Below are 22075 nucleotides of genomic sequence, written 5' to 3'. Positions count from 1 at the left end.
CAGAAACATCTGCATTCATGCAGCCGTGTAACCTTCTGCCTCTCTGGTGTAAAAGCGGAGAGAGAAGTTGGGAGGCAACAACCGGTGTTAGCGCTCGTAAACAAAACGGGTGAGAGCCTGAGATCTCCACATCTGAAAAACAATCATTTAGTGGTTGGTATTGATCCACAGGCCCATCCATCCCCACAAATATTGTCATTCTGTGCTGCCGGGCTGTAAAAATGCACTTATTGCATCTTTAAGCAGCGTAATCTATGACATTGATTGCAGGAGCCGTTTGCGCAACACTTTTTCTTTTTTTTCAAGTTGAACGGAATTGCGGTCTTGGCAGAAAATTGCAGGACTGCAATTGGCAGCAAAGTGTGGAATTGTGAGTCATTACGCCCCAAATAATATGATGAGCGATATCAAAGCAGAAAAGAAGATGAAGAAGAAGAGGGAGAAGAAGAAGAAGAAGCTATTGCAGGTTGTTTCTGTTGCGCTCCATTGTCAAACGTTTCTATTTTCCTGAATGCAGCAGTGCAGCTTAGTTTGTGTTCACGTCTCCACCTGTGCTTCTGTTGCAAACAATGAGAACTGGAAGGTAAATGCGACGCTACATCTGGAAAAACCACGGCTTATTTACAAAAGAGGTTGATCTCGCAATGCACTATAGTTGTTGCTATAGCGGTTAGCTCGTTGAATGAACCAAGCGTTCTAAGTTATAGGAGGAGGAGTCCATGTGTCCATACGTTTGAAGGCATCAAAGGAACAAGACTTTGATCCCGTGATTTAAGGATCAAAAGTGAAAGTGCTTATTACAACGCCACCATCAAAGGTTGTGACCAAAGCCAAACCAGCTCGCAGCTGTCGTCCCGGCGACAGACCCGCTCGCCCACTCAGCTGCACGTGGGCGTAATAACTACAGTAGCAGCAGCTCACGTTCATTCATCCAAGAGCTAATACGATTGATTTTACACACACACACAAACTCTAAACTTTCTGCCACTCTACGTTTTGTCCCTACAGGAGTAAGCTGAGAATAGACACACTCAGTCTAAGCACAAACTGAGCCTGAGCCTAAATCCAAACCAAAGTGTAGATTGAGGTTACCTGTACCTGTACTAACTACACTGTGTGATGATTTAGCCCGTTAAAGTGGGCAGCAGAGCCTCTGTGCCGATCCGTGCATGGTTTCCTTTTTTGCCGGGATGGGAGAAATGCACAAAAACATCACTGTGACATAGACAAACGACTCTCAGAGCCTTGGAAATATCTAAAATATGGTTGTTGGATTAATATCGCTCCAGCCTGACGCAGTTTGGAGTAAAAAAGTAATTTCCTCAAGTTTCCAGCGCGACTCGGCTCACCTGTATTCACAGAGGGTGTCATCGTTCATTTCTCTCTCCACGTCAGGATGGAGGTCCTCCTTCTCTTTCACTGCAGGAGTGGGAGGACAGGCATGTTCAGCACCATTGTAACAGAGCCAAGTGTGTGTGTGTGTGTGTGTGTGTGTGTGTCAGCGCACACAAGCTAACTGCACTTTACTGGGAGACCATTGCGCTGTCGCACTGACGGAGTTCACGATGGGTGAAGTCAAACGCATTTCTACTTAGCGTTTGCTTTATATAATATTAACTTAATTGCTTCGTCTTGATTCACTTTGAAAATAAAGTCCACTTTGCTGATTTTTGCTTCAGCCGCTATTAAAAATGAGAACAAAAGCTCACTGACGCTTAGCAGGCAAACAAGAAGAGGTGTGAACTTTGGGCTTTGAGTGAATAAGCGATTACATCTGACTCTGTAAACATTACTGCGAGTCCTCCGTGATAAAAGCCTTAGATTCAGTGTGTGTCCTCAGCTCTTTGTGCAGTCATCCTCACACAAAAGAAGCGTTTCTCTGGGAGATGCTGGATGGGCAGAATGAAAACCAGACAGAGCTAAATATTCTGCACTTTATGTCAGAAGCGGTGGGAGAGGAAGGGAGACTCGTCGGACTCAATGTGTCTCCGATACGAGGCGGCCCGGGAGCCTGAGGTCTGTGCAGGTGAGGGGAGTGGAGGTGCGGAACAAAGCCGGCTGATTCCTTCATTGTTTGACTTGACAAGACACGTAATCACAGTAACGCAGCGGAAACAACACAACACGGGCGACGGCACGGTTACACAGTCGCATGCTGGAGACTATGGCAGCGCTCACACACACTTCAGGGTTAATGATGATGGGCGTGTTGGGTTTGGCGTGTAAAGTTGTCCAACGTGCATGGGGGGTCATGGGGGGGGGGGGTCAGGGATGATTTCACTCTGTCAGGGGATGAACCAAAATCACAGAAAGACTCTAAAGAAATCAACCAAACAAAATGGATCACGCTCACGACCGAATCTGACAGAATCGTTTTGGTACCCTCTACGGAGGGAATTTGATCTTGGTTCATTTCCTGAAGTACAACGACAAGCGAATCCGACTCGACGACCAAACTGACCTTGATCCATGGAGAACATGTCTTGTCGCTGCAGCGGCAGTGGCGGCGGCGTACCTGCATACTTGCCGCCTTTGTTTCTCCGCACAAAGCAAACTATCAGCACAATGAGGGTGAGCAGGGCCACAGCACACATGGTCCCGATCAACCAACCCTGGGTGGAGATGTTGCTCTGCAGAGTAGAAACGCCTAGAAACAAACACAAGCAAGAAGAGACTCAGAGAGCTGAAGCATCGACTCCACACGCAAACACGTCTGAGATCCACAAACCCCAACAGAACGACTTCATCCTTGAGTGAAAACACAACAACAAGATAGATTCCAGTGTGAGTGGATGTGTTTGACTCACAGTCCCTACGGCTGTAAGATTCTATCTCCTCTGAAACAATATCAGATAGGAAGGAAACAAGCAAATGCACAAAGATGCAAGTCCAAGTAAATGAAAGCACACATTCACCACAGTCGGCGTCAATTTGTCAATGATGCACCGCTGCTTCGGGCAAACATCGCTCAGCTCTACCGACCGCCATGCCTTCCCTCCCCGTCTCACCTTTGGCTTGCGTCTGGATAACCTCTTGGTAAATACTAGTGTTATCGAGCACGAGCAGACTCCTGGACACCAGGCGCACCGTGTACGCCGTCTCCGGCTCCAGTCAGTCAATTACGTGGAAACATTGCGACGTGTTTACCGGCTCTGAAAACCGCCAGCTACCATCACCTGCACAGCCAAGCAAGTCTGCCTTAGCATGCGTGCAGTCTGACAGAGATGATAGGATGTAGGCGTGTTGACAGGTTAGTATATCCATGTAAACTTTATGGGAGAATCCTGGTTTGACTTGAAATTCCTGCAAATGCAAAAAGGTGTGAGCAGGGAAAGTAGCTCACGGTTATTCCTATAAGCCACATAAAGCTACGTGTGCAGCTGCTCTCCTCCTCTGGCGGTCCAGCTGATTTTGGCAAAGGTGTCACTCACGTACGAGCTTATGTTCAACAGAGCGGCAGCTGATAGAGAGAAGGAAGGAGAAGGGAGGAAAGGAAAACGGCCAGGAGCAGAGAGAAAGGGAGAAGGGAGGGGGGGGAGAGGATTAGAGAGGTAAATAAGATCCCCCCCCCCCCCTGCAGCTAGAGAACAGTGCAGCTGGCAGAAACCCTGAAAGAAGACGGTTCAAAAGGCCCCAGACTTAATTGAGCGAAGTGGGACTTTGGCTCACGAAGGGCAGATGTGGCATCTCGACTTTCTATCCGTCTCAAATAGAGCAGCAATTCCCAATAAAGGGTGGTGGGATAGACCGAGCAATCTGCCGTGTCTGGGAGATGATAGAGAGAGAGAGAGAGAGAGAGAGAGAGAGAGAGAGAGAGAGAGAGAGAGAGAGAGAGAGAGAGAGAGAGAGAGAGAGAGAGAGAGAGAGAGAGAGAGAGAGAGAGAGAGAGGCTGCAAAAGGAGAGGGTGAATGAAAGAGAAGCCTGAAGATGGTGAAGATCTGATAGTTTGTGTTTTTTATCTGTGAAAGCGGGTTAATGGCGGTCACTGTACAAGTACACAACTATACTACACACAATTACTGCAGCTTAACTGCAGCATCGGAATCACAAAATCCAAATGTGCTTCATAAAACCTGTAGCAGATTCATTCATTTAAACTGTGACAGTTAAAAGCCACGTTTACTAGTTTGAGGGCAACACTTGACACAACGCACTTTGGTTACTATTCACCACACACACACACACACACACACTTGACTACAGGTGGCGATACGTGCTGCTCTGTGCGGGGCCACAGCTGGAGTCGGGGACAAATCTTCCCGACGATTGAGAAGAAATTGAAATGCAGCAGATTGCAGATATGTGGAGAAGCAGCTTTAACATTTACACACCAGGCACACACACTCTCACTCTCACACACGCTCACACATATACATACAGTTGCAGGCTTGGCTTAGCTGCCCACACGTGAACGTACTGACGCAGTGACAGATGCACGTATGTTAATCTCGCAAACACAGATGGACGCCTGCAAGAGCAATCTGCTCACTGCTGCCGATGCTGCTGCAGTGACGCCACCAGAGGGCGCTGAGGGGGAAATCTGAGAGGACTTTGACTGAGTAGTTGAGGACCCAACAATGGGCCTTTTTGGATTAAAATACATCCATACGTTCAGGAGGTTCTCCTGGTTCTCACGGTCCAACCCGTTTTTAGATTGCAGTTACAGTCTTTGTGTGAGAGTCAGTTGTTCTTTATGTGGTTTTCAGGCATTTCCTGCCTTCAGGATGTGTCTCTGCTTAATTGGCTGCACCTGTTGTTTATGAACAATCTCAATATAAAGGGTTTGAGCTTCAGCTGTCACTCAAACTGCTTCTTCATTCAGGTACAGAAAACATTTAAACATTCTTCAGTACTTCAGGCCTCTCTTTTTCGAGGGTTTTCAGCATTTTCACATATTTAATCCTTAGAAAATGCCAGTTTAAAATGTTTCCTACTTTAAAGGTTTTTTGAGCCATTCCCTATTAAAATAGTTAAAATTTCCCATCAGGCCTTCACACTTTCAGGCTCTTCATACTTTCAGGTAGAGAAACTATTCAAATATTTTTCAGGCATTCAGTCTTCAACCTTTCAGGCATCTTTCAGCATTTGTATGTATGATATAAATGTTCATGTACACTTAAATGTTCTGACTGTGACCTCAGATGTGAGCGGCCTCATCAGGAATCTGTATTATTTAACAGTTTTACCACTTAAAGACAGTTTGGTTCCCTGATTTTCAGCAAACCAACCTTCATATGTATTTATTATAACACTGATTAATTGGAGGATAAAGCAAGTTTCCACGTCAACTTGTTCAATGTGGTAATTTTCCATCTGTTTTGATTATGTTGTTTCTTTCGGTCTTCAGTTTTTAATATGGCGACAAATTTAGCCTTGTTAATTTTCCTTTATCCATTCCTTAATGAATGTGTGTGGACAGATATTAAGTGCAAATAGTTGCAGCTGAGTGTGTGTGTGTGTGTGTGTGTGTGTGTCTCTTCAGAGGGACGCTGCACATGTCTCACTTTGTCTTTAATAGTGAAGATGTTTGTTTTCATCTCGTCTGTCTGCCACATTCTTCACTCTCAGTTTCTCCTTCTGCCTTTTTTCCATCACAAATGTTCCTCACACTTACACAACGTTCTGCCCTCTCTCTCTTTGCCTTCCTAACACACACATTTAGACACACACACACACACACGTACTAGCTGACAAGTCCGTGGCTGTTTTGTTTTGGCCTGTCAATCAGTGTAAATTGCCCTTTTATAAACCAGAACACTCTTTATGCAGCCATGGTGAAATCTAAAACCTCAACGACTCGCACGCCTTCACGTTTGCTCCCCCGTCACTCAATCAGCGTCTCAAATCCGCCGTGGTCCTACTCCGTCCGTCCTCACTGCCGTTTTTTCCTGCGTTGTGACTCAGGCGCCCCGAGGACAGAAGCTTTTCAAGCCGCCGCCGTTTTTATCTCGGCGCGCAGCTTTCTGCTCAGCCGCGTTCATGAACAACACATCTAAAGGCGCTCGGGCTGGACGTCCACCTACGAAAGGAAACATTAAGCCCACAGGGGGATTAAATAGCTTTAATGAAATGGCTGGCCGTGAGGCTGGGCACACATGTTCTCTTCTGTATTTCCCCATAATGGAGCGTTGGGGTTATTGTTTTTACAGTCGCTTTCAACTATCACCCGACTCATTTCCAGTGTTTATCCCACAACAATTTTCAGCTATTCTGTTTGTTTGCACTTCTCACATTTGATTGGCGGACGTGTTTTTGCCCGGGGAGCCTCCATTAAAGCTTTCCCCGCTACCGCTCACATGCATCTTCCAACTTTCGTCTCAGCCGCCATTTGTTGTTTCGCTATCGCCGCCTCAAGGATTTCAGTCGGGTTGATATCGTTACGCTTTTACAGTCTTTTGTCAAAGGCGTCGAGTCGTATTTTGAAGACTCTGGCCTGAGCTTGTGCAAGAGATGCCAGAGTACGGCGTGCGGCGCTCGATGGCGTTCTCGAAGGCGACGAGAGGGTAAAGGGAAGCGCACCTGCTCTTTGTTGTAACGCGGCATAACGGAGCAGCCATTCATCATTACCTCCTAACCTTTTCAACAGCTGTGCCTAACGCGGTGGCACAAGACAGAAATGGAGACTGTGACTGTGGAAGCAAAGTGAGGAAGGTTCGGATGTGCGAAACGATTTGACCTTTGAAGCTTAATTCATCACTGTAGGCATTGCGGAAATCCTATTTACGGTGCGGAATGATTTATTTTTTAAGGAGAATGACGCACAATGTGTCCGTCCCTCTCTCTTTCTCTCTCTCTCTCTCTCTCCACTGATTTATTGATGACATCGTGCTTTACATGGGATCTTATGTATTCTCACATTCTGTCATTATTATCAGTTGATGAAAAATGGATCAAATGCAATATTTACTCGATTCTATGCTTCATCTCGCTCTCTGGTCTCCATTGATTTATTGATAGCAGCCATCTTTGCGTTGCGTCTTCTTTAATGAAATTAATCTAATGACCCGTGACCCAGTTAATTTGGAGAAAACCTTCATCAACCAGTCTTTGTACCGACACCCTGTCACCCTCCTCTCCCTCCTCATTCTACCAGTCACCCTGACTTCATACACTCACGTGCTTGGGCCGGCGTGCGGCTCTCCTGAGCCAGCGGCGGCCCACAGCCCGCCCGGGTGCAGGCGCTGAGGAGGAAGCGGTAGAGGCTGCCTTCCTCCAGGCCGCCCAGCTGCCACTGGGTGGTGTCGGCCCCGCTGACGTTCATCTCCCTGGAGTCGACCACCTCCAGTGAGGTCTCATTAACTATGGAGGAGGAAGGAGGAAAGATGTCATGTCAGTTAGAGTGGGGAGAGTGAGACTAGCACAGACAGAGGTCACCTGTGAGGAGCTCTGTTTTCTGTCCCTCTGCCACTGTGTGCTGTTGGTGGAGTAATGAGGGTCAATAGTTGAGTGAGGGCGAAGATGAAGAGATGTCACGCCAGCTCATGTAGAGATCGAACATAACAGATACATATCATGACAGGTGAGCTGAGGAGGAATACATTACAGAGGGAGGCTGGAGGAGACGAGGAAGGATGCGATAGAGAGCTCAGGAGGCGAGGAAAAAGATTAAATAAACGGCAAAAGAGACAGAGAGGAAGAGCAGGAGGAGGGGAGAATAAAGGCAAGAGGAGGAGGAGGAGAGAATGTAACATGAAGAGCGATAAAAATCAGAGGGAAGACAACGAGGCAAACGAAGAAGGTGGAGGAGGTGGAAGGAACTCCGACGAGTAGAACTCACAAGCAGCATAATGTATCACCAAGCATGCATTATAGATCAAAGTGAGCGCAGAATGAGGAAGGCTACACATTTCTCCTGGAACCCTCCACCTCTTCCCCCTCCTCCTCCTCCTCCTCCCTGATGCCATTACTGTTGCTCATGCTTAGTCGCAGGTGACAGCTGAGAAAATGCGTCAAACTTGTCAGTCCGACTCCCGGTGAAAATCTGTACAGAAGTGTATTAATGTATTTATAGAGCCAGCAGCTGAAGAACGTCTTTCATGTCGGTGCAACGCTGCGAATCAATTCCACCTCCCACAGACGGCATTGTGTGGAAATATCAGTGGGAAATCTGACATCTGATACGGGAGAAGGCACAAAGGAGAAGGGGACAGAAAGTATTGAAGCTCTGGCCAGACTCCGTGGGTGCTGGTGGAGGCGGCAGGGCTCGCTCTCCCTCCCTCCCTCTCTCTCTCTCTCTATCTCACTCTCTCTCTCTCTCTCTCACTCTCTCCATCTTCACGTTTCACACAAAAGACCTCAGAAATGTCAGCCAACAAGAGCGGACGCTAGGAGGAAAACAGGGCAGGCATAATGAAACCACCACGCTCTCACTTGTTCACCCCGGGCGTCGCCCCCCCAACATAAAAGGTGCTTTTTTTCCTGCAGGAGCGATAAACGGCAAAAAAGAAATTGCAGAAGAAGCACAAAGCGAGAGAGAAGCCTCTGCCGCCCCGAGACCATGGGAGATAAGGACGATAAGGAAAGAGGCGGCTAAAGGAACTGTCAAAACACGAGCCAGAGTCGCCCGCACACACACACACACACACACACACACAGGCAGGTTGAGCTTCTGCAGGCAGACTTGGAGCCGTTCAGAATAGAACAGTGCCACCTACTGTCCTTTTGTAGGGTGGGTGGAGGTGTTTTGTTTGGTCGTATGGTTTATCAAAAGGCCAGTGATGTTGGATCAACCCCCGTGAAACCTCTTGTAGTATGAAAGTGTGAGAGTAAAATCCCACAATCACCGTGTCCACACTTCATCCCTCTCAGCCCTCCTCTTCACTACACACACACACACACAGCCACACTCGTGCTCACACTTCGCCCACGACGCCTCACTCAACAGACAAAGCACGGCGCCACAGCAAAGAGAAACGTATCAATGAACAAACTCCCACGGGGGACAAAGGTACAAGTCGCTGTGTAATGAGTGGATACGGCACATGCGTGTTGCGTGTACGTACTGAGCTGATAGTGCAGCAGGTAGCCGGCCAGGACGCCGTTGGCCTGTAGCGGCGGGCCCCACACCAGCAGGATGGAGCTCCTCTGGGCGTTGGAGGTGGTGAGGATGGGCACTTGGACAGGAACTGTGGATGAAACAATCACGTTAATGCAACCACGACACATTCTCTGTGTCAATATGAGAGATCTGGCGTCCGATACGGAGCCTCAGGAGGATTATTGATGATGCTGGCATTGATCACGCGTCGTGGAAGTTTCTTTTGTCTGTTTGATGGATGGTTTTCTCTATTGTGCGTCCAAAAATTAATACGGTATTTAAAGTGTAGAATGATTCATCCTCCTAAGTGGAACTAATGTGTGTGTCTGGATCTGTGATGTCTGCTCGTGATTACAGGTTCCTAATCAAAACAAGAGATATTGACGATAATACGTGTGTGTATTAACTGATACGCTAAATGAAATTGCAATATAAGTGTAATGTTTTTGTGTATTCCTTTGTTATATCAAGCCTGTTCATCATCCGACTGCTTTAAGAGGATTTTGAAAAATTAAAATGCACGAGAATCTGGATCAGTCATGTTCTCTTTGTGATGATGCTAATGAGATGAGGTGAGACAGTTGACCAGCTCTGAAAGAGACTAATTGGGGGGGGGGCTGACGCTGTTTCATTTCATGCAAATTAATGGAAAACACACTGATGTAACAACAGGCTGCGACACTGAAAGAGACACACACCATGTTTGTTCCTCCTGCAATTATTCTCATTAAAAACTGTCTCCTCTTCTTCTTCTCTCTTCCTCAAGCTGAACACTGAACTTTATATTTCATGTAAATGTTTGACCCGTGTGTGTGTGTGTGTGTGTGTGTGTGTGTGTGTGTGTGTGTGTGTGTGTGTGTGTGTGTGTTAGTGTGTGTGTGTGTAGACATTTTATGGCCTATAACTTGTTCTTTTAATCTGTATATACGTGGCACAGCAGGAGCTATTATGCATTTTATTATTAGAGATTAATTAAGTTTACATTCGCCTTGTGTTTAGAGACAGGGAAAGGGAGCACACACACACACAACACATGGTGAGTTATGTGTGTGTTTGTTTCCCCCAGAGCCGCCTCACCTCCCTCTGGTGTGTTGAAGGTGACCGCTTTGCTGTTGGGCCCGCTGCCCTTCTTGTTGAAGACGTTGACGGTGACTCTGTACTCGGAGAATGGCTTCAGGCCCGCAACGATGGCGTGACTCCTCTCCCCGGGGAACGCCAGAGACTGACGCTCCTCCGAAACCTTTTTGGGATTCAGAAGACTCCGATTCCTCTGCCAGTGCACCTGGAGGAGGAGGAGGAGGAGGAGGAGGAGGAGGAGGACGGAGGGGAGATGATAAGGGGAGGGGGGTAGAGATGGAGAGAGAGAGTGGGGAGAGAGAGGGATAGAGAGAGTAGGGAGTGAGTGACATCAGATCTCATACACAACAAACTGTATCTGTCCCATAAATCACATCATCTGCAGTAATATGATCAAAAGGCTGCGTCACCTCAGAACATGTCACTCTCTTATTACATAGACATATACACATAGACACACACAGACACACACACAGAGACCCAGATACCTTCAAGGCAATTATTTAGAATACAATTACACAAATTAAACAAATAATTTCGGACAGAACGGACTTCATAATGTGCTTTAATCTGCAGTAGTGTTAAACAGTAATATAAAAAAAAGATATTAAATTGCCTGAATACATTTCTAATATCATTTTCGCCGGCCATTTCCATTTGTCACATCAATATCTTTAAAATATACTTTTAAGTTTAATTAAGGAAATCTAAATTAGATCTGAATGAAATAAACAAAATTGCACAAAAGCCAATTTGTGAAAGTGTATCATGACAGGTAATTCACCCGCTTGTTGTAAACGTCTAACATGGTGGCAAACATGTGCAGGAGGCTGATTGTTGACTTGTGGCTCGGTCGCAAAGCAGCAGCTCCACTTTTCCAGCTTAGTAATGACAAAATGATTCCACAGGGACAGAAACATTATTCAGACGGCGGCCATTAGTGCAGCCAAGAGTACAGAAAGTGAGAAATGAATCACAAAGTCCCAAACTATTACAACTTTAGGGAATAATCCTTCCCCCCGTATGCTTATGGGATGTGAGTCTGCACAAAAACTGACATGTGACTTGTATTTTTTGGAGAACTTGGCTTGATTTCCTGTGACGAGCGATCACATCCTGTTCCACCTACGCAGCCATTTAGCATGGCATTACCGCGCTGCTGTGTGCTGCAAAATATTTATATGGAGATTGAAGCTCGCGTTGCTTTAATGGAGCTCGGGTGTATTAGGACAGATAGAAGTGACTGGCGGCGGCGGCGTCGCCATATATCGCTCATTTATCTTTGATGTTTTGTTTGCACTTACTGGTGGGGAGAAGTGCTCGTAAATGACAAGATTACAGAAGAGTCGGAGAGCGGCTCGTCGTCCCGCGGGGGCTGATTTCAGTTATGATGACATGGCAGAATGAAGCCACGTGAGTGAAGAAATGCAAGCAGCAGTTAAGATGAGGGGATTTAGGGTCGGAGGTCACCGTGGTGAACCGTTTGAATCAAAACTAGCCTGCTGAATGTCAAGGATTCTGAAATCAGCGACAGTTAAAGTGCTAGAACAAGCAGGAGGAAGGTGGAAAAGGGTAAACATGGACTTTGTACCATTACACTAAAAATCTACATAAGTGACCAACTGTGTATTAGCTAGGTGTGCGGCACATATTGATACACAGAAGCAATTATCTGCAGCCATTACCGTGACAACCTTTTATTTTCGTTCTGAACTCTCGAGTCCCTTTTTAGCCGCATGCACAAGTGATTTCCTTCCTTTTTCTTTGAACCTGTTCTCGACAGCACCCAGCAAACAATTCTATAATATATACAGTAATTATTTGGTATTCAGTAGGATATCATGGAAGAAAATGAGTAAATTTACAGGAGGAGCAGAGATGTGAGTGCTGACCAATGAAACATTAAAAACATTCAGAAGCTGAAGAAGCCGAAAGACTTTGAACTGACAGAAAGGCAGTAGACCGTTTAGTCCATAGTTAGGCAATATCACAAGAATCAGTCCGTAACTTAGATCACACAGCAAAATCAAGTCACAGAGGGGCGTTGAGCTGATATGTGTGTTAATATGAAGATAAGTTCAGGTCAAATGGTTCCTCAGTGCAGTTTGAAACTATACGAAGCTCCAGCCGATCATTGCCACTAAAAGTCTTGAGTTTCATAACTTTTCTAGAGGTTTATCCCAAGTGGAAGGTCTCATTACAGCCTCTGACACAGTGGAGACCAGGTGGACTTACGTTGTAGCCTCCTAGATGACCTCGCAGCGTGTCATCGGGCACCTGGCTCCAGCTGACTCTCAGCACGGTGGTGTTGATCACCTCCACTGCCACGTCCCGTGGCGCTGCGGTCGGGACTGGAGAACACAAGCAGGGGAGTAAAAACACAAACACCTTCACAAAACACCTTCAGTCCTTTTACACACGAGGGGGCAAAAACAATGAGAACCCTGTCGGACAGAAGAAAACAGCTTTGTTTGATGCTCAGAGCTGAAATGGTGTTTTTTGCAGGTAGATCGACAGCATTTTGAGTGCAGCAATTTACACAGCTGGCTACCAGATAAACCAAAGCTGTTTTAGCGAGGGGGGAGGGGGGCAACAAAAGGCAAAATGAAAATGGTCTAAACGCTTTCTGCTCTACATGTTCCTCTACAAGTATAAAGGAGGGACGGAGCAGAATCACAGCAGACAGGAGAGAGGAAACTAGTGGACCGGGAGCACAAAGTCTGTCATGATCTGTCAAATCCCCCACAGCTTCGGAGATGGAGGAGGAAATTTGACATCCCTTTGCTCGACAAAGGTTATTTACCACCTGGCAGGGAGGAAAAGTCACTGCTGCACAGCTGCACGGGGTTGCAAAGCGGTGGACAGAGGGGATGAAGAAAGTAAAAGTTAACCTGACACACGTTCCCGCAGACAACGCCAAAGGAAAACCGAAGAGATGGAAGAGAGTCACAGGGGAAATAAGGACTGACATGCATGAGTCTGGCAGAATGGAAGTGAAATACAGACAAAACAGCTGAGATTCAAACTTTCAAGGGACCAAATTATACAGATTCACGTTGTTATTTTAATTAAGGGGCCTATTGGAACCTCATTGAACCACACTGATGTCTCGTGTCTTATTTTGAACCGTTCCCTGCATTAAAAGGTACAACCTGAAGTTGTAACCATGACGACATCATATGCAGGCAGGAGTGTTTTATTCTATCCTTACAATCACATGAAAGCGTTCACACACAGGGCCGCATTTGTCCCAATGGATCCTTTCGACTTTGATTTCATTCAGTGTGTCTAATGAGGGGAAATGGCAGAAGAAGAAGAAGAAGAAGAAGCCATTGTGAATGTGAAGTCCCCTTTAACTTCCCATTATTCCTACACAAAGCAAACCCCTATGTAACCCACCGTCCTCTCCCGAGTAGCCGATGGATATATTGGGCTCCGGTCCCCAGCTGTGACTGTTCCTGCTCTGAATCTTGACCTCGTAGGGGACGAAGGTGGACGTGTTCCTCACCACCAACGAATGTCTCCTGACCAGCTGCTCCGTCCAGACCTTGTCCAGGCCCCGTCTCCTGTAGCTCACCTTGTACTCCAGGCCCGGGCCGTTGTGTTCCACGGGCCGCAGCGGCTACAGAGAGACAACAACCAAGACTAGTTCAACTGTGTGCTCTCTTCAGCTGGTGATGCCCTTTGATCATACAAAGCCTTTCTCTCACCTCCCAGCTGATGTCCATTTGATGAGGCAGGGGGCCTTGGATTCTGATGTTTTCTGGGTTCCTATCGGGAGCTTTGGAGAGATTTGTGTATTTGTTCAATGCTTCTTTGTTACTGATCAACAATGCAAATGTTCCACCCTCTCTTTCCACAATAGTTGTTTACTCTGAAAAGTCAAGTGTTCCATCCATTATTGCCAAAGTGAACAGTTTTGTACTTGCAGCACAGTCATTCCCTTTTTTTACAACGCAGATATTAAAACGAGGCTTCCAACAGCCCAAAGTATCACCCACCAAGTTAAAACCAACAAAATGGCTTCAACAGAAGACAAAAGGCCCAAATGTTCAATTAAAAAGGCTGGAGCCCGACCTGTGGGGGGGGTTTTGTATCTCTCTGTGGGCTCGCTGGGGGGTCCACGTCCGACAGCATTTATGGCGTACACTCTGAACTGATAGTCGAGGTGTCCGTGCAGTGCCAGCTCGGCTGTTGCCTGGTTACCGGGAACTTTCTCCAGCTCCTTCCATCTGCCGGGCTCCCATTGGCTCTCCTCGTACTCCACAACAAACTCTGCGCTCGAGGAGAACACAAGAGACAATTGCTAATTACAGCCAGAAGAGAAAACCTTCCACCATGCTTTTACTCGTAAACCATTCTTCAGCTACATACATTACATGTTTGACATTACACGGCTAAATACTTTGAGTTCTACGCACACCCACTTCGTAATGAGCCAAACTGTGATCCACTTCACAAATTAACTCTATATGCTCCTACAAAAGCTTTCATTACACAAATCACATATCTGTCCTTCAAAGGGTTTTCTTCAGGCATATCTTCTTTCATCTCTGATCAAAGATTTGTGCTTATTAAATCTCACGAGGGTTACAAGGCTGCGAGGAGAAAAACACTTAGTAATCGATGAAAATCTCTTATCATCACTGAGATCCAAATGTAAATGAATCCCATTCTGAAGCGTAAACCAAAGCCTCTCTGCCAAGCTGGGTTCCTCTGCACTTTGCAGCTATTTGCAGCTCTCTGCTTGTTGACGAAGTTAAGCACTTACAACAGAGACGAAAATCTGTTGAATCCGCAACTCACAACAAATTCAGTTTCAGATTAACATTTTGTTTTCTCTCGAGGCGCAAGTTCTAATTTAGCTTTTCTAACAGGAGCGTGCAGTGATTCCCTCGGCTGAATACTTTCATGCTTTTCCCTAAATTAGAGGGATAACACCACAGAAACACTGGCCTCTCCTGCAGGTGCCTTTGCCAGATTCCCACACAGATCAAACCTTAACGCACCATTCGCAGCGTTGCCACGTGTGTGTCTCACCTGTCACTGAGCTGTTGTGATCGTTTCCGGCGACCCAAGACAGTGTAACATTCCTCGGGCTAATCACTGACATCGATACATTCTTTGGAGCTTCAGGAACGTCTGTGACATGACACATAGGCAGAAACACGGGACACAATGTTCACAATGTATACGACATTTAAACCACAACTGTGAGGCCTCTTTTTAATTCATTCAATCTTTTTGACCTGTTTAAGTAAATCATCTTACCCAGGACGGTGAGCAGCGCGGTGGCGTTGTCCGCGTCCAGCCTGGTTCGAGCGATGCACGTGTACTCGCCCTGATCGCTCCGGTTTACACTCATGATCTGCAGCATGCCATCATCTGCAAAGAACCTGAACACGAACACACATTCATTAGGATCAATGCAAACTCCCTGCTGGTTCTGTTTGAACTGGAGTGTTCCTATCAAACTGCGTTCTCCTACCTGGGGTTCTCCTCAGAAGACAGCAGGATCTCCTCCCCGTCCTTCCTCCACAGGACCTTGAAAGAGCTCCGCAGGCTTTTATCGTAATTTGCCCCACACACCAGCTGGACTGTAGACCCGCTGATCACCTCCATGTCCTTCAGTGGATCTATTATTTTCGTAGGGCCTGGAAAAATAAAAATGTTATACAAGATGTGAGAACGTTGGGAGAGAAATAAGATATTGATCCATTAACAATATATTTCCAAATATGTCCCGTGACCTAACGAGGTCTTCATCAATGAGGGATGAGTTTTAATTTTAAAGTTTAAGAGGGTCAAATCCAGTCATTATTGGCTATTCATCACCAACATGTCTCTAAGGGCTTGACATTGGAAGAGATCATCTTCATGTAACTAATCTATGATCAATAAAGTAATACAACCAGTGTGTAATAAAAACCAACAAAACAAAGCATAAGACCCAGAGACACAAAGACACAGAGAGACGCGTCCCCAGAGTGTGAGACACCTCCGGGCTCTCATATAAAAACACAACCCCGCCTGTATTGACTTGAACCCTAATGAGCGACCTGGTGTAATGATTCGTTCTGAGGTTTTGCCAAGGTACCTTTCACAGCCAGCGCGGCAGTGATGGCCGCCTTTCCCTCCGTGTTGGTGGCGACGCACACATATTCCCCGCTGTCCTCTTTTTCTGCACCGATGACTTGCAACGATCCGTTCGGAAGTACAAAGAATCGTTCCCCCTCGATGGTTTCTGGAGTTTCATCCTTGGCCCTGGGAGAGAGAAGTGTTCACACATCGTTTAGCGCGCGTGCCGAACGTTTCTCGCACGACGGGAGCGCTTAAGGAACGGAGACGGGAAAAGTAGAGTCAAAACCTGCTGATTATATTTGGGAAAGCACCGTTTACCCACAGGTTGTTCAATTTCACTATTTCAAACTATGAATGTTTGCCTGCAATTGTGTTTTGCCTTTGATATCGAATTCAATGAAGTGAAAGTGGATTTCTGTCCGCTGAATCAAACCTATTATCGTCCTTGGCTGAGGGTCTGATTAAACTTTGTGTTTTGTCAGGGATTGTCTGGGATCGAGTTTCCCTTTTGTGGAATCGTGGCAGCTTCATCGGTCGTTAACGGGATTAATTAGCCCAATCTAAAGGCAACGAAAATGATTATGTCGTTAAATAGACGTGGGCCGACATCAGAAAGGGCTAAATAGAATGAGCGCCAGTGTGAGCGGAGAAGGGGAAACACAGCGGGCTGATATGAGGCGAGTGCAGGTGCAAATCGGGTCAGACTGACACAATCCTCACCAGGAAATGGTCGGCGGTGGCGAGCCGAACACCCTGCAATCCATGACCACGTCCCCGCCTTGGACCACAGCGTACTCCTGGTAGTCCTGGGTCAGCATCAGAGGAGGCATATCTGAGGAGGAGGAAGAGGAGGAAGAGGAAAAGGAGGAGACCGTCAGTATGTGGAGTTGTGGCATATTAGATGTTTTTGCAGAGAGGAAACTAAGGTGCTCTGATGGAACTAAAGCTCATTTTCATGACAGGAATGAAGGGAGTTGATGGGTCAAACAAGTATGCAAGTAAGACTGCAAACTATCATCTAAAATCTATTCCTTGAAATGCTGGCAGAAGTCATTTTCACAGGTGATATCGGCCTCAATATGTGTGTGATTTGCACACTGTGACTGTTTGATAGTCGGCTGTGTGGAAACAGTGACCTGGTGGGCTTTTTGGTCACTGCTGCAGAGTTTCAAGAGCTAAAGGAGATCAAATAAAGAAATACAAATCTGCAGGCCCCCGAGCCACACAAAAACGCCTACGACAGCGAAGTGAAACAGCAGCAGCCCGAACAGAAGAAAGGCCAACGCCGCCTTCCACTGCTGCCGGAATCGGTCAAAACCGAAAACTGGAAAATATTGCAAAAACAGGTGCAGATCCACTCTGGCTGCAGTCCCTCACGGACATCATCTACCCTGAAAATGCTTCCAGGGTGATAATGTTCTGTGGGCAGCCAGGGGATTACGGCAAAAAAGGGGATTTTTGTAGGTTGAACAAACTCCCAGCCAATCTGTAGCTGCTGTGGATTCCACAGAGAGCGAGATCTCTGCGGAAACGTCTCTCTACCGGGGGGCTGAGTGGAATTCACGCCTGAAAGAACCTGCGCTGTGTTCCAGAAGCACCCACGGGAGAGAGAGAGACCTTAGAGGCACTTCCTCTTACTCACTGATGACCATGATGTTAGCGTTAGCCAGCAGGGTGCCGTGACTGTTGGAGGCTTCACACTGGTAGACGGACGTGTCCTCTGGCCCGGCGTCCTGGAGGACAACGGTGTCGTCCAACACTCGCCTGTGGCTCAGCGGTTCATCTGACGCGGACAGAACAAACACGTTATTCCACAAGGAGCCTTTATTCCTCTATTTGTTATGTTTAATACAACAGGGACCAGACGAGTAAAGAATGTAACAGCTGCGACAGATGTAATGTATACGAGACTAGGAGCTCATTTGCAGCTCTCGTCCCTGGATGGGCTTTTAAAGAAACGTGTGAAGGAAACATCACATGATAAAACAGTGAAAAGGGTTTCTTTAGGGGAAAACAGGCAATTACATCAACATAAGATCATGAAAAACTATTTCAAAGATTGCCAGGAACTCAGTTGTATGCTAATGAGGTCATCTGTATGATAGAACAACAATAAAGACTCAGTTTCAGTTTCAGTTCAGTCTTGGATAGATAAATCCTAATATGAGCCGGATGCTTCTCTGCTCACCTTTAAACACCTCTCCGTTCCTCCTCCACGTTATCTCCGGCTGTGGTTTTCCAGTGACCGAGCACTTGATTTGAATGTCTGATCTGACCACAGTCAGCTGGCCCTGAGGAGGCTCCGTCAGCCATTTTGGGGGCTCTGGGACGCATTAAAGAACAGAAAGCGTAAACAACAACAACAACAGCAGCAGCCTCCTCCTCACACCTGCATGTGCTAATGAACACCTTGTACCTTCCACTATCACATCAAAGTAATGGACGGCCACTCCTGCCGGGTTTTTGGCTTTGCACATGTACTTCCCCTCGTCACTCTCCTCCACACCAGAGACGCTCAACAGCTTCCCAAAATTCTTGTATTTGGTCCGTGTGGGCAGCTTGGCTCCCAGTTTCATCCATTCCACCTTTGGAGTTGGACTGAACGACACAGGGACATGTTTAAGAGCCTTCATGTCCGATATAATACACCTTTTGATGATGATGATGCTGCTGTACATACAAGCCCTCTGGCATACACTCCAGCTGCAGCTCCTGTCCCTTCAGCAGCAGAACCTCTGTCTGAACACCAGAGGGCAGCAGCAGGCTGGGTTTTCTCTCCGGGGGGGCAAAAGCTGCAGCGGACATAAAGACAGTCCACTTTTATTTATTGGCATCATTTAATCAATCAATGCTCATTTAAACCACACACACACACACACACACACACACACACACACACACGCACACACACACACAATCAAATTTATGGGCTGTTTGACGATGTTATCTGCTCCCTGAGAAATCACACAAATGCATCGATGGCACAGTGAGTCATTTTTACTGTGAAAGGTTTTGATGTGCGACTGTCACTCACTGGCGTTGCTGCTGGCATCAGATTCATTAGCGGGATTCACTGAAACAAAAACAAAGTGTTGTTAGAATACTAAAGAAGTGGCGTGCGTGCGTCAACCTCCCACCATGCCCCGCAGAGCGAGCATGACCGGGCAAGCCTCTCCACTCAACGGAATGTAGCAGAGGGGAGCTTGTAAACACACACAACCCGACGTCTTCATTTCACACTACATGATCAATTATCACGCCGGCTTCTTTGGGAGTCGGCGGCGGCGGCGAGCGACCTACAGGCCTTGACGAGGACAACCATGGCACTTTTCTGGACGATGGTGCGCAGTTTGGAGAAGGCGGCGAAGCAGCAGTAGTCCTCTCTGGTGTCTTTCGGCAAGACGTTGGAGAAGTACAGGCTGCCGTCGGTGCCCATGGAAACCCTGTCGTCCTGCTCGATGTGATGGAGACCTGCGAAAGAACACATTTGCATTCATTCTACCACGATATCAATCACAAAACTTTAGAAACGCAGCGGGATTAAAGTAAAGGGTAAATACTCAAGGGAACATGTAGTATGTCAGTGAAAAGCTCATAATGAGACTCAGTCCATTCTGCTGCTCTCTACTTAATGGAAATGCCCCCAAGAGTTTCCTTGTATAGAACTGGTGAAGTCATAAGTGCGCTGTGACAGCACATTTGGTTAGACGGAGCCATTATTTGAGTCACGGGTCACTGAGATGCTGTCACTCCCCCCCGTGAACCCATTTAGAGCATTTTAACATCGGGGCCCTTCTGACTCCGTCTGTTGTTTGGTCGGCGTTCACACTCTCACACAGAGCTTGAGACACATTTGACTCTGACTTATAGACGTATACAAGTCACTCACACTCCAGAGGGTGGACACCAGCTGAGCCAGTACAGAAAACCAGGCGTCTGGACTCAAATGTCTCGCTTTCTGAGGTGCAATGTTATCATAATATCCAAATTTAACTGAGTAAACGTTTGCATTTAGTTGAAAATGCAACCAACATTTTGTTTTCTAGTGCTACAGATGGACTGCAAAGTTACAGTTGACTACACAAACAGAAAAACATCTCTCTCTCACTTCAGAGCAAAGTGTGTGTGTGTGTGGGTGTGTGTGTGTGTGTGTGAGCGGTATCATTGCATCTCGTCCCAGACCTGCAGGCAGCAAACCTCCGAACGCAGCACACCTGCCATCTTACGAAGCCCTCGTGTTTGGAGTTTTTGTGTGTGTGAGATCAGTGGAGCTTGTTGGACTCTCCAGGGGTTAGACAGAAAACTCAGCCCCCATCCGCCGAGCCCTTCAGACACACAGCTGAAGTGACCTCTTACACGCTGAAACGCTTTCTTTGGGAAGCGATGAGGGGGGGAAAATGGGCCCCCTGAAACGTCCTCCAAATGATTGTGCGACACTCCAGCGTGTGTGAGAGTGTGCGTGCGTGCGTGTCCTTCGTTTTGGCAACAAGTGCGAAACAAATCTGCGTTAAGACTCGCGGCAATTTGCTACTCGAGATTTGAAACGTGGAACCAAAACTCTGCAAGCAAAACTGAAAGTGTAGAGGAGGAGGAGGAGACTTATTGAGACGAGGGTGAGGTAACGTTACCGTGCGACATCCAGAAGATCTGTCTTGGGGGGACACCTGTGGGGGGGTCACACCTCAGGGCGATGGGCTGCCCCTCGTCCACCACGATGGGCTCCATTACCTCCTTTGGAAATTTGGGGACATCTGAGCACAAAAAGTGACAGAAATTAAACTCTGATTGAAAACGCAAACACTTTGAGGTCCAGTTTAGCTTCTGACTGAACTGTGACTCACTGGGGACGATCAGCTGGATCTCCTCCGTCATGGCGGTGCCCAGCTTGTTTGTGGCGTAGCAGCGGTATTTGCCCGGCAGCTGGGTGAAGTGTTTGTTACGCAGGACGAAAGTGCCGTCTCTCCGCTCGGGTTGCGTGGCGGCGAAGTCCGGAGGAACAAACTCGCTCCCGTCTCTCGTCCATCTGTACCTGTGTGGACGAAACGAGCGTCTCACTATTATGCTAGTCTGTGGCAGCAACAAGCCTCCGTGCGAGAGCAGTCACACGTGCTGCAGGTTTGCACTTACTGTGGCGGCGGGTTGCCTCGGGCCTCACACCTTAAAGTAACACTCTGCTCGAAAGGGAGAGCAATAACAGGGCTGGGAGTGTGACTCGTTATGGTCGGAAGCTGCTCCACTACCAAGCGAAAACACACACAAACACACACAGATATCACAACTCAGCCACGGGACTGCACAATTACAAAGACAACACATATTCCTCGTGTTATTCCGTCTCACTTATGGAGTGAGTCATCATGTCAGCTCATATTAAACATGACCTGTCTGGAATGTGAGTGTTTCCTACCTTCCATGGGGATGTTGAGACATGTGACCCCACAGGTCAAGGTCAAAAGCAGGGCCAGCCGCAGGTTCCCCGACAACCTCATCACCCTCCACTCAGATGTCCTTAGAGATCAGGAGAGAATCCCGGTTTGAACTTGGCGCTGCTCCGGGTCAGAGGAGCTGCAGGGGGATCACAGAGAGAGAGACGAGCAGCATCATCAGCCAGTTCATTCACTCAACATCAGGGGACAATCACAGACTAATTCCAGGGCGCAGCCAGATAGCAGCCCTCCACTCTAATCAGAGGGCGGCGGCGCTGAAGGAGCGTCCCACAGGGAGAGAGGCTTTGCCATAAACTGAGCGCAGAGTGATCACGGCGAAGGTAGCAATGTCGAAAAGGAGCACTTATACACTTAATACTCCGTGGCTGCCTGCCAAGCCAAACTAAAGGAAAAACCAAGGGGCAGTTACTTAAACAAGGTCTGACGCCGTGT

At 47.2% G+C, this 22075-nt stretch overlaps 1 protein-coding gene across 2 annotated transcripts in view; it reads right to left on the bottom strand.

Moving 5' to 3' along the window:
• Window positions 1–22075, bottom strand: part of chl1a (cell adhesion molecule L1-like a) — a 41267-nt gene that overhangs the window by 2393 nt on the left and 16799 nt on the right. Inside the window, exons 2-25 of one of the 2 annotated variants that reach the window (XM_076163448.1) lie at window positions 21604–21761; window positions 21324–21432; window positions 21038–21225; window positions 20825–20947; window positions 19497–19667; window positions 19231–19269; window positions 18877–18988; window positions 18613–18794; window positions 18385–18519; window positions 17839–17979; window positions 16917–17028; window positions 16213–16379; window positions 15604–15769; window positions 15387–15511; window positions 15156–15257; window positions 14193–14390; window positions 13826–13896; window positions 13515–13737; window positions 12351–12466; window positions 10116–10320; window positions 9004–9126; window positions 7118–7300; window positions 2462–2647; window positions 1350–1419 (exon numbers count right to left, since the gene is read on the bottom strand). In XM_076163448.1, coding sequence (XP_076019563.1) covers window positions 1350–1419; window positions 2462–2647; window positions 7118–7300; window positions 9004–9126; window positions 10116–10320; window positions 12351–12466; window positions 13515–13737; window positions 13826–13896; window positions 14193–14390; window positions 15156–15257; window positions 15387–15511; window positions 15604–15769; window positions 16213–16379; window positions 16917–17028; window positions 17839–17979; window positions 18385–18519; window positions 18613–18794; window positions 18877–18988; window positions 19231–19269; window positions 19497–19667; window positions 20825–20947; window positions 21038–21225; window positions 21324–21432; window positions 21604–21685 — 3329 coding nt within the window. In that variant the 5' untranslated portion in view covers window positions 21686–21761. The remainder of the gene's footprint in view (window positions 1–1349; window positions 1420–2461; window positions 2648–7117; window positions 7301–9003; window positions 9127–10115; window positions 10321–12350; window positions 12467–13514; window positions 13738–13825; window positions 13897–14192; window positions 14391–15155; window positions 15258–15386; window positions 15512–15603; window positions 15770–16212; window positions 16380–16916; window positions 17029–17838; window positions 17980–18384; window positions 18520–18612; window positions 18795–18876; window positions 18989–19230; window positions 19270–19496; window positions 19668–20824; window positions 20948–21037; window positions 21226–21323; window positions 21433–21603; window positions 21762–22075) is intronic. The other variant, XM_076163449.1, reaches the window with a different exon arrangement.

Source organism: Genypterus blacodes, unplaced genomic scaffold (assembly GCF_046128005.1).
Source record: "Genypterus blacodes isolate CSIRO-AG114 ecotype Tasmania unplaced genomic scaffold, CSIRO-AGI_Gbla_v1 ptg000131l_1, whole genome shotgun sequence".
NCBI classification, from domain to species: domain Eukaryota; kingdom Metazoa; phylum Chordata; class Actinopteri; order Ophidiiformes; family Ophidiidae; genus Genypterus; species Genypterus blacodes.
The sequence above is the reverse complement of the archived record's forward strand: the minus strand, read 5'-3'. Positions and strand labels throughout refer to the sequence as shown.